Genomic DNA, 12,860 nt, shown 5'->3' on the forward strand with positions numbered 1-12,860 from the left:
TTTGCTGCATTCTGCAGACAACGAATCACCTCATGCACTGTTGCAGTTTTCCCTGTTCCTGGCACACCGGAGATATACATACACCTAAAACACACCACAATGTCACAGGGGTCGACCTGGTAATTTTAATTCTGTAGGGTGATGGCACTGATTAAAACATTATATCCAGTGCATCTGTATTCAGAGTTTCACAATTCACACATTTTGTCAGATTACAGCCTCATTCCAAAATGTAATTCTCATTATATTATTAAATACATAAAAATACACAAAGATAGTAGTCTCTGCTCAATAAATTGACAAAATATACGCTTTTTTTTCAGACAGTAAAAAATATTCAGTATGCCTGTGAGTATTGTTATTAATGATAAGGATTAAATACCGGTCCTTTCACCTTTCAAGTTGCATTGCACCCATGAGTGCCGGAAAGGCAATTTCGGTCAACCTTCCCATGGGCTCACCACCTTTGGGAAGGTCCCACAGGGTCAGGTGCAAAGTGAATTGGTTGGCAGCCGAAGGCAGTGACCTTGGTGGTCCAATCCCTGGCTACAGAAGCTGGCTTTAGGGACGTGGAATGTCACTTCTCTGGCAGGGAAGGTTGCTCGGGTTGGTGAGGTTGAGAAGCTCTGACTAGATATAGTCGGCTCAACAAACAAACTGCTTGGTATGTGGTACCAGTCCACTTGAGAGGACTCTCTCCCACTCAGGTTGGGTGAGAGGTGGCGAGCTGGTATGAGCATACTTTTTGCTCCCCGTGTTATGCCTATACATTGATGTTACTGGGTAGGGTTAGGTAACTTCTCTCCGCCTTCAGGTGGGAACACAGATCCTGACTGTTGTTTGTGCCTAATATGCACCGAACAACAGTTAAGAGTGCCCACCCTTCTTGGAATCCTTGGTGAGGTGCTGGAGAGCACTCCTGCTGCTCGTTCTGCTTCAATAAAAAAGAAAAACAAAAAAAAAGGGCAATGACAGTGAGACCTGCAAGGAAGTGATTGCGAGGAACACCGAACCCGTCCCCCCAATCAAAACCTGTGAAATATTTTGTTACTGGACTTCTGTGCTTGGAAAGGTTTGTCCATGTCAACATCATGTTCAGATATAATGGTATCTACATGCACACTTTGCCGCAGGAGACCTGAGGCCACATTTTGATCAGAGAAAGAGAAGCGGCCGCTCTTCGGACTTGGACACTCAGGCGAAGACGACGGAGCTGTCAACCAATCACCACATGGTTGTGTGCTGGTTCTTATGGTGGGGGAAGATGCCGATCCGACCTGGCACACCCAAACGTATTGTTAGTGTCTGCTGGAAATGCCTGGCAGAGTATTATGTCAGAAAGAGTTTCAACTCCCATCTTAGGCAGAAATTCACCCGTGTACAAGGGGAGGCAGGGGAGATGCTGAGTCCAAACAGACCATGTTCCATGGCTCGATTGGTGCTGTGGCTGTAAACTGGTCTATGCCTGTCATGGTGACAGTTCCCAAACCTGTTTGTGGACACTGGCAGTGTGGGATCCTGTCTAGCTGAAGAAGGAGTCCTATTGGGCCTTTTTGGTCTGTGGGACTCAGGAGACAGCGGATAGGTACCAGCTGACCAAGTGGAATACAACTTTAGTGGTCACTCAGGCACGGGAGGAATACGGTGAGGCCATTGAGAAGTACTTCCTGACGGCTTCGAGAAAATTTTGGTCCACCTTCTTGCTTCTCAGAACTCAGAAGTGGCAAGCAGGTCACCATCACTGCTGTGTCTAGTGGGGATGGTGCGCTGCTGACCTCGACTAGGGACGTTGTGAATCAGTGGGGAGAATACTCCTTAATTTTGCCAACCTGCCTTCCCATGAGAAAGCAGAGCCTGGTGTCTCTGAGGTGGGGATCTCCAATCTGTGGGGTTGTGGTCATCAAGGTGGTTATAAAGCTCCTTTGTGGCAAGGTCCTCGGCGTGGATGCGATCAGCCTACAGTTTCTAAAGCAGTGTCTCCCAATCAAGGTGTACACGTAGCCCTGATGGTAGGTGAGAACATTGCAGTGGGGGTATATGGAAAGTTGAAACATTTAATATTTAATTTCAAAGATGATAAGTAAATATTCTCAGCTATTTCATTAATAAGACGGCATGTGTGCACTAGAACTTGTTTCCCTGGGGTGTTGCGTTTCGTTTCTGATGATCAAAGTTTGAATGCCTGTTTTAATTGGACTTATTCAAATAAGCTCAAGTTTTTTTTGTGGTAAATGTTATAGGAGTTACACATAAAGGCATGATTAAAATTTATTTTGATTGCTTTCTACTTTATTTTCATTGATTTTTGCAGACAGTGCAGATAGTTTCATCAAGCCGCAATCTCCATCTCTCACTGGAGCAGTTCGCAGCAGTCTGAATTGCCTGGGATGAAAATCAGCACCTCCAAATCTGAGACTATAGTCCTCAGTCGGAAAACGGCAGGGTACCCGCTCCAGAGTTGGGGATGAAATCCCGCTCCAAGTAGAGGAGTTCAAGTATCTTGAGGTCTTACTTAAAAATGATAGAAGAATAGAATGGGAGGTGGACAGGAGGATCGGTGCAGTGTCTGACGTGATATGGTCTGGATCAGTCCGTCGTGGTGAACGAGGAGTAGAGGGAAAAGGTGAATCTCTCACTCAGTTGATCTACATTCCTACAAGTACATGGTCACAAGATCCCGGATACAAGCGGGCGAAATGATTTTCCTCTTCAGGGTATCTTGGCTCTCCCTTTAGAGATAAAGCTTGGTCATCCTGGAGAGGCTCAGAGTAGAGCTCCTGCTCTTAACTTCTTTCATTAAGACACGGCGAAGTTTCAAATCAGTTCTAACTGGTTGTTTTTTAAACATGAAAAATTCTTCTGAGATGATGATTGCTTTCTTTGGCTCAGGCATCTGGTTAGGATGCCTCATGGAGGCCTCTCTGGTGTTTCGGGCACTAAGACAGGCTGAGATAATATGTCTTCCGGCTGGCCTGGGAAGGCCTGAAAAGCCTTTTTTCATCTCAGCAATGTTGCTAAGATCCGTTCCATTCCATGTGCTAGTGAGGCAGAGATCATAATGCAAGCATTTGTTGGGTTTCACCTCTACTATTGCAAGGTGTTGCTCCCGGTCCACCTGAGGTACAATTTTAATAAAATACTACTTGGCCTATCTTGCCGATTCAGTGGTACCCTACATTCTTCGCCAATACACTGGTCTTTTAAGGAGTTCGGGAGCCAAAAAGAAGTCCACAGGTTCTAGTGCAGGTGTGGGCAAACTCGGCCCTTGAGGATCGGAGTCCTGCAGGTTTTAGATGACTCCTTCCTCCAACACGTGAGGATCATTATCAGGATTCGCCAGAGACTCCACACAGAGACGCAGAACTCCACACAGAGACGCATGCGGGAGATGCTGTGATTATCGCGAGACCTACAGCGAGACCGGGAATCCCCAACATGGCGGCGCCCTGCTGCTAAAATAGAATTAGCTCTATTATACTAAACTAATCCGAATTTAACCATCATATATCTTGCCTTTCTTTTTTTTTCTTCTCTTTTTCATCCGACAGATTTGGAATACCACCCAACGTGGAGGACCTTGAACGCTTCATTGACGGTTATTTTTACAACTGCGCGATGGAGGACTCTTCCGTCGAGAAACCGTCGAAGAAACCCTCTAAAAAGAGAAAGAATGACTCAGCGACGGACACGGACGACCTAACCACTACGGAGGTTTCGGTCAGTATGCTGGAGTCCATAAATAAAAAATTAGAGGTCCTCTCCCTAATCAGCGAGGACGTCAAAGAATTAAAGGTAAGCATGGAATTCTTCAGCCAACAGGTAAGTGATCTCCAACGCGATAATGCAGAGTTACACTCTACACTCGTGACAGTTTCAGCCGAGTTAGAAACCGTTAAAAAGGAAAATAAAACGCTAAAAGAAACTATTCTGGATGTTCAATCCCGTAGCATGCAGGATAATTTAATATTTTTAGGTATATCCGAGAATACCTCTGACAATCCAGAGGTTGAGATAAAAAAAATTATGACGACGTCGTTAAAAATTCCTCAGGAGGCGGTAAATAACATCTCCTTTCACCGGGTACATCGGCTTGGAGCCCCTAGGGGCAACAGACCCCGTCCTATTATCGCCAAATTTGAGCATTTTAAACAGAAAGCATTTGTTAAAAGTAAAGGACGGGAGCTTAAAGGGACCTCATTTGGAATGAATGACCAATTCCCTAGAGAGATTAATGAGCGGCGAAAGGTACTGTTTCCTATAATGAAACTAAATAGGCAGGAGGGTAAACGGACCATGATGGTCGTTGATAAACTATACATCGATGGCCAACTATTCCGAAACCCCAACTCCACTCCCTGGCTGTTCTAATTGGCATTGATGGAACTAAACTTTGTTTGATTATTAGATGTATACATATACTGTATATGTGGTTATAAAACCTAAAATATGAATACTCATTATGTTTAGGCTATATTATAAATATAATAATAATACATAACTATATCCAAAAGTAGATTTAAACAAAAAATCTCGCTTGGGTTACCAGTTACTGGTGTATTTTAATGTTGTTTAATTCCCCACTAACTTCCTTCACTTTCACATCCCTACCCGTTTTTTCACTGTTATATTTACTTACACATTTCCTCATATTTTACACAAATTATATAAATCACATAACTACTTTGATTCTATCCTATAACATGCCAGTATTGACAAATGGCCAATGCAGATATATACACAGGACTGAGCCTATATTGTTTGTATGCATAAATTAGTTCTGGTTTCCTGGAATGTTTGTGGCGCTCGCTCACAGGCAAAAAGAATAAAAACTTTAGACCATCTCTTAAAATTAAAAGCAGATATTTGCCTCCTGCAAGAAACCCACCTACAAAAATCTGAAGAAAAATTACTTATTGATAAGAATTTTAGCCAAGCATACTCTGCCCCTTAAAACAGCAGACAAAGAGGAGTCTGTATACTCATACATAAGAATTTACTCTTTACTCTAAATAATACAATAACAGACCCAAACGGCCGATACATTATTATTCAGGTAACTATATTTAATAAAATATATACATTTGGCAATTTATATGCCCCTAATAATGATGATCCGGCCTTTTTCCATGAATTTTTCTCTCAGCTGTTTGATTTAGCGGCGAACTCTACTATTATTATTGGAGGAGACTTTAACACAGTCTTAAATTCATTAATAGACCATTCTAATAACACAACATGTATAAGGCGATTACAATCTACTAAAGTAATGATTTTGGCCTCGTCGACAGCTGGAGACTTAAAAACCCAAATAAGAAGGAATTTACTTTCTTTTCCGCTGTGCAAGAATTGATTATTTTCTTACAAATAACTCTATTGCTGATAAAACTGTTACAAAAATACATCCTATTATTATTAGCAACCATGCACCAGTCTCCCTTTCCCTACAAGTTTATTATACCTTTAAACCACCACAAACATGGTGTTTTAACATCTCACTGCTAACGATGCAGAGTTTGATAAAATTATAAGGAAAGAGTAGGCAGACTTTTTGGAAATAAATGACTCTCCAGGCCTATCGCCGCTCTGGGAAGCTGGGAAAGCAGTAATTAGAGGTAAAATTATATCATATTCATCTTATAAAAAGAAACAGGATCAAAAATTAGAAAATTACTTGGAAGATAAAATTAAACAACTGACGGATGAGTACGTAATAAACCATCCATCTATCCATCCATTTTCTTTACCGCTTGTCCTCACAAGGGTCGCGGGGGTTGCTGGAGCCTATCCCCAAATGACCAAATATGGACTGACTTACAAAAATACAGTTAGACGATATGCTAACTAAAAAGACAGAGTTTATAATACAACAATTGAGATACAACTTTGAATATAATAACAAATCAGGTAAATTTCTTGCAAACCAACTTCAACGCAATCGGGAAAATCTCTTATAACGGCTATCAAAGGGACAACTGGTGAATGTACACAGTCACCAGAAGAAATAAATCAAATTTTTTATAACTATTATCGCAACCTATACTCAGAAACTAACAAGCCTAACCCTGAGCATATTGAGGCATTCCTCAGTAGCTTAAATATGCCTCAGTTAACTACTGAATATAAAGATATGTTAGAGGCGCCACTTACTATAAACGAGTTGTACAGTGCTCTAGATAGTATGCCTAATGGCAAGGTACCTGGCCCAGATGGCTATATTTTTTAAGCGCTACTGGTTAATACTTGCTCCGCTATTCTTAAGAGTAGTAACAGAAATCAAAACTAATGGTTACATACGTCCACACATGAATACAGCAGCAATTAAACTTTTATTAAAGCCAGAAAAAGACCCCACCCTTCCATCAAGTTACTGTCCGATTTCACTAATTAACACTGATATTAAAATTATTACTAAGGCTTTCACATCTAGACTAGAAACAGTAATCTCGACAATTATTCATAGCGACCAAACAGGCTTTATTAAAGATCGTCACTCTACTAATAATATTAGGAGGCTCTTTAACCTTATTAGCATGTCACAGCGGCATGATAAGAAGGCAGTTATTATATCGTTGGATGCAGAAAAAGCTTTCGAAAAAGTTAACTGGTCCTTCCTCTTTGCTGTTTTAAATAAATTTGGCTTTGGGAAATCAATTATCCACTGGGTGTCAGTATTATATGATTCTCCCAAAGCTACAGTTACTACTAAGGGATTATATCTAAGAGCTTTATTTTACAGAGGCACAAGACAGGGATGCCCACTATCCCCTTTATTATTTGCACTATTTATTGAGCCACTTGCATTAGCCATACGCCAGGAATGAAGGATTCAAGGAATTCACTCTGGGGTAACAGAACATAATATTAATCTATATGCCGATGATATTTTACTTTATTTAGAAAATCCGGCGATTTCGTTAGGGGAAGTATTTAACTTAATAACTAAATTCTCACAGTTATCAGATTATTCTATTAACTGGACAAAATCAACACTTCTACCTATTACAGAAAATTCATGGAACCCTGCAAGCCAGGACCCACACTACTCATTTCCTATAGATAATTTAAAATACTTAGGCATAAAAATCTCACCTAAATTAACTTATTTAATTCATTTAAACTTTTCTCCACTTCTGGATAACATTCATAGTGACTTGGAACGCTGGAATAATCTTCCTATTTCTTTAATAGGACGAATAGCCACCATTAAAATGAAAGTTTTACCTAAAATAAACTATTTTTTCTCAATGATTCCATTTAAACCTACGGCTAACTGGTTCCAGTTGTTGGAAAATATTACTGGAATAAAAAAAAGCAAAGATTAGTCAGTCTATCTACTCTTCAGAAAAGTAAATCCAAAGGTGGTCTAGAGGCACCAAATTTTATGTACTACTATATAGCCAACCAGCTACAATATATCGTTCTATGGGCACAACCCAACAGAGATACTAACTGTTGGCTGGAACTAGAACAGAAGGATTGTAATAACCTCAGACTTCTAGATTTACTCTTTATTACAACATCAATTAAGCGACATAATTGTTTTAAAAACCCAATGATTTCCGCCACCCTGACTGCTTGGTGGAAGGCATTAGAAATTACAAAAGCCCAAGTGGAGCCCTGTGGGCTTTCTCCCCTATGGCATAAACCCGACTTTCGAATTAACAACCAATCGTTTTATTTAGGTGTGTGGGAAAGGAATTACACATCTCAAGATTGGGGGTTTCGGGAGTAGTAAAACCAGGTGCATACCTGGCATGAAAATGGATCAGGGTTGAAGAAGGTGAGAATTGTATTCAACCCTCTAAGGATGTCTGGGAGCATGCTCCCTTGGAATATTTCACATTTTAACACTTCAATTTGATGCATTTTGAAAAACAAAATCAAGCAGAATTAAAAGACAGCATCTATCTATGCATGGTCACATGATCGCATTATACTGTATAAGCGAGGTTGGAAGGGTTACTTTTTAAATGTATTCTGATACAGTTTATAGTTACCTGATAAAAATCTAGTTAGTAACGTAATACAAGTACCGTAATATTAACAAAATGCAACTTGAGTAATATTTATTACTTTTGGATTAACTCAATTCCAAATAGGTTAATGAGCACAAAATAAAAAAAGATCACTACAATATATTTTGGACACAGTGGACCCTGCTATTTGCTTGGGATAGGACTAGGACTGGGATAGGATAGGGATAGGAATAGCGAAAAAACGTGCGTAAATTGAAATGCACAATTTTTAAACTGTACATTTATAGAAAGACAGACAGAAAAAAATGGATGAATGCAGATGGGTGAATGAATTGATTGATTGAAACTATTGCTAGTTTAATGGGGAAAAAGTTGAAAAGTACCACTGATTATCACACTGCTCACCTCACATATACAGACAGCTACATAGACAGACAGACAGACATTGACAAAAGTAATATGTGCAGCGGTAGCTTCACAGACGCACGCTCGTGAACGCGTGCACGCACATAGTAATTCTGAAACTACACGATGACGGGGCCTGACGTCAAGCGCAAAAACAAAAAACATGTCTATCCCAGTGACAAGTTTAACAGTTTTTATTGTTATTGTGGTGTTTAAATAGTAAGACTGTAGGTGGTTTGTGACAGGAGGGTTAACACTTGACTTTAGTTAGCCAGGAAGATATCATCACGCCGTCACCATACGTTCGCACTTTCTCATCGCTTCGCCACGATTCACGTAGGTCACATATTTTGTTTTCTTAACGGTGTATTTTGCCAAAAGGTGTGTAATTATCATGCCAGTCAATGTTTACCAACGTGAAACCTTTCAAAATGAGCTTCCAGCCAATTTAGCTTTGGACACTGGCAACGCTAAATTTCAACACTTGTTCCCACTCACACGACATGAGGATTAAAGTAACACTTCCTGTGGCACCTGCAAAATAAAAGTACATACATATACCAGCTGTGACAACAGCTTTACTGTAACGAGTTGTGACAACAGTGCGTGCAGCTGTCCACATGACATTTTCGCCTGTAGAAAAGCACACACATATTTTGTTTCTCAGAATGGACAGAGCAGTTATCAGATTATTCTATTAACTGGACAAAATCAACACTTCTACCTATTACAGAAAATTCATGGAACCCTGCAAGTCAGGACCCACACTACTCATTTCCTATAGGTAATTTAAAATACTTATAAAAATCTCACCTAAATTAACTGATTTAATTCATTTAAACTTTTCTCCACTTCTGGATAACATTCATAGTGACTTGGAATGCTGGAATAATCTTCCTATTTCTTTAATAGGACGAATAGCCACCATTAAAATGAAAGTTTTACCTAAAATAAACTATTTTTTTCTCAATGATTCCAATTAAACCTACGGCTAAATGGTTCCAGTTGTTAGACTCAGCCGTTACAAAATTTTACTGGAATAAAAAAAAAGCAAAGATTAGTCTATCTACTCTTCAGAAAAGTAAATCCAAAGGTGGTCTAGAGGCACCAAATTTTATGTACTACTATATAGCCAACCAGCTACAATATATCGTTCTATGGGCACAACCCAACAGAGATACTAACTGTTGGCTGGAACTAGAACAAAAGGATTGTAATAACCTCAGACTTCTAGATTTACTCTTTATTACAACATCAATTAAGCGACATAATTGTTTTAAAAACCCAATGATTTCCGCCACCCTGACTGCTTGGTGGAAGGCATTAGAAATTACAAAAGCCCAAGTGGAGCCCTGTGGGCTTTCTCCCCTATGGCATAACCCTGACTTTCGAATTAACAACCAATCGTTTTATTTAGGTGTGTGGGAGCAGAAAGGAATTACACATCTCCACCATCTCTTCTCAGATAATATGTTTATATCATATACATCCTTGCTCCAAAAATACAAAATAACAAACGGAAATTTTTTACATCTGCAAGTTAAAAATATGATAAAGAAACAAATTCCAACACTTCAGGGTACGCTCCAACCGCCTGTTTTAGCTAAAGATATTACCAAGTTTTCTCCGACAACAACAAAAAAACTTTCAAAAATATATATGTTACTTTCATATACGGATAAAATGTCTTTACCAATCTTAAAATGGGAGACAGACTTGTCTATAGCTCCGGAATCTGACTTTTGGATTCAAGTTTGTGAAAATGCATTTAAAATGACAAAACACACGAATTTACAACTTATCCAATATAAAATTATCCATAGAACATACATTACTCAAAATATGATGAAGAAAATGGGACTCTCCGACTCCGACATTTGTCTCCAGTGTTTACAAAACACTACAGACACTTATTTTCATGCTTTATGGTTATGCACTCCGGTTATGTATTTCTGGACTTAAGTCTTAGAAAAACTTTCCGCTATCTTGGACTGTAGGATACCTTTATCTCCAAACTTGTGTTTGCTAGGTGACCTAACAACAACTGACCTACCACATAAACAATTTCAATCTACACTTGTAGCCCTTACTATCGCAAAAAAAACAATTCTTGTTAACTGGAAAAATAAACAAACTCTGAATATCGACCAATGGTCTAACCTCCTCATAAATCACATTTTAATGGAAAAAATATCGGCCTCAAATAAAAAACAAATATCAAAATTCATAGAAATATGGTCTACATATATAGAATATTTTAACCTAATTTTGGTTATTTAATTCTGCCTGTTAGCGAGAGCCACCACATCGTGATAACTTACATTGATGTCTCTGCATTTGGCAGTTTGAAACTAATGGTTGTGTTTTTATAGTCAGGAACCCAGTTGTTGCCAACAGGATCGAGCAGATTCACCTCCAATGGGCACTGAAGAGGAATAAATTTATTTGTCCTCTTTGCGTGTTCCAAAATTTGAAGACAAATTTAATGTAAGAAAAAACACCTTTGCAAAAATGATTTAATAAAAAAACAGAGATCTCTGGACATCGTGACAGACTCCAAACATCACATAACAGGTGGAATTTCAGAGTGCCGAATGTGTCTCTTCCGCGTGTAAAATGGCTTCTTATAGTTAAACAGACCGCCTCTCTTTCATTTGTAGACAAAACATACTCTCTGGGTACTTTTCCGTGAGCGATGGCGAAAATAGAGTCAGGGGTGTGTGTGTTCGAAGCAGATTTTGTTCTCAAGGACTAAATGTGTTTTCGCACAGAACGCTGAGAAGGAATTTTTTAGACCAAACAATTTACCAGCTTAGGTTAAGGTCAAATTATACTGAGTTCAACACTACCTCACATCTACAAAACATTTCGACATGGTTAATATAAAGAATTAAAATGTTAATAATGTATAACAATGGTTAATATATGAAAATAAAGAATTTAAATGTTAATAATATCTAACAGCACTAAGGGCTAATATTCGGATTCACTGCATGCCAGGGGACTAACTCTACAGGTGCTGTCCCCCCCTGGCTGGGCGTGGGCGGGTCTGCCCCTCTGTTGGCTGCTGGGTGGCGGCTGCGTCTTGGTCGTTCCCTGGGTTTCGTGGGGGGTGCTGTGTTGCGGGGCTCTCCCTGGTGTTCGGGGCGGCCCCGCCCCGGCGTGGTCCGTCGCTCTGGGCCCGGCGACGCGGTTCGGGGCCTGTGGGCTGCCGGGGTGCCCCGTGGTTCCCTCTCCCCTCCCCCTTCCGCCCCCTTGCTTCCTCTCCCTCTTCGCCTCTCCCCGCCATCCTCCGCCTCCCTGTCCCTTCTCCCTCCTCCTCTCCCCCTCTCTCTGCGGCCCTGCCGCTGCCTCCTGCCCTTCCTGTCGTCACCTTCCCCCGTCCCCTCCCCCTCCCCTGGGCCGGGGGTTCCATCCGTGGCCCGGGTCTCAGCGCTCTGGGGGCCGGGAGGGTGGGCGGGATTGGTGTTGTGCCCGCCCCGCTCCGGTGGGCCTCCGGGCACTTCGGGCGGGCCCCAGTATCCCGGGGGCGAGCCCCGCCGGGTTGGTCAAATGCCTGCCGGGGTCCCGGTGGGGTTGGTGGGGATTTGGTGGGTGGGTGCGCCTCCCGCCCCCGCCCGGTTGGGAGGGGCCCAGCTGGTCGCTCCTCTTAACTCACTGCACTAGTTTTGCACAATACATTTTAGACATAGAGGGCACATAACACACTTTGGGGGGGAGTGGGGTAGGGTGGAGACACCGTCTCCGCCCTGCAGCTCCCCTCCAATTTTAATGCACCACACAACTGGGGGGGGGCATCGGTTGGGGCAGGCCGCAGTATGGAGCAGTGCTGCGGTCCCCTGTCCGTGGGGTCACACTCACGGTTTAGGGGTAGAGTTCGCCAGTCGGCGAGCTGGCGAACTCAGTAACAGGGTTAGTTTTTTACTTAGATCGTTGGGGTGACGACCGGGGCCTCTCCCCGCTGGGCCTGGGGTTCGGGGGTGCCGCCCGTCCTCCGGTGCCCCCATCTCCCCTTCTGCCCCTGGTGTTCCGTCCCTCCGCGTGGTGGGGTGGGCGCGGATGCCCTCTCCGCTCCGCTGCCCGGCATCTCTTCGGCACCGATGCCTGGGTGCGGTGTGTCCCCGGGGTCTGGGGGGCTGTCGGTTGGTGGGGGTGGCTTGGTTGGGGGGTGGTGGTCCTGGGGTGGGGGGTGCGTCTGGGGATTTGGGGACCTGGGGGCGGTTGGGGCTGGGTTGGGGTGGATGGCGGGGGTGGATGGGGGGCGGGGGGGTCGTGGGGTGCCTGGTGGGCCTGCAGTGCCCCGTCCTGCTGCGTTGGGTTGGGGGCGCGGGCCGCGTTGGAAAGGGGGGCGCTCCTGCTCCTGGGTTTGCTCTCCGGCCGGTGGCCCCTGCGGGGCCCGGGGGTCGTCCTTTGGCGCTGCCGCGGCCTGGGGGGCCTTGAGGTGTTGCGCTTGCTCTGTCCTGGCGGGGGTCGACGGCT

The 12,860-nt window shown here is 42.7% G+C and overlaps 1 protein-coding gene across 3 annotated transcripts in view; it reads right to left on the bottom strand.

Annotated features, from left to right (window-relative positions):
- The window catches only part of orc1 (origin recognition complex, subunit 1), an 87,841-nt gene that overhangs the window by 19,928 nt on the left and 55,053 nt on the right, over positions 1-12,860 (bottom strand). For all 3 annotated transcript variants that reach the window (XM_077583195.1, XM_077583194.1, XM_077583196.1), the window contains one exon: positions 1-84. This exon is cut by the window's left edge and continues 88 nt beyond it. In XM_077583195.1, coding sequence (XP_077439321.1) covers positions 1-84 — 84 coding nt within the window. The remainder of the gene's footprint in view (positions 85-12,860) is intronic.

The sequence above is a fragment of the Vanacampus margaritifer genome, chromosome 13, assembly GCF_051991255.1.
Source record: "Vanacampus margaritifer isolate UIUO_Vmar chromosome 13, RoL_Vmar_1.0, whole genome shotgun sequence".
Classification (NCBI taxonomy): Eukaryota; Metazoa; Chordata; class Actinopteri; order Syngnathiformes; family Syngnathidae; genus Vanacampus; species Vanacampus margaritifer.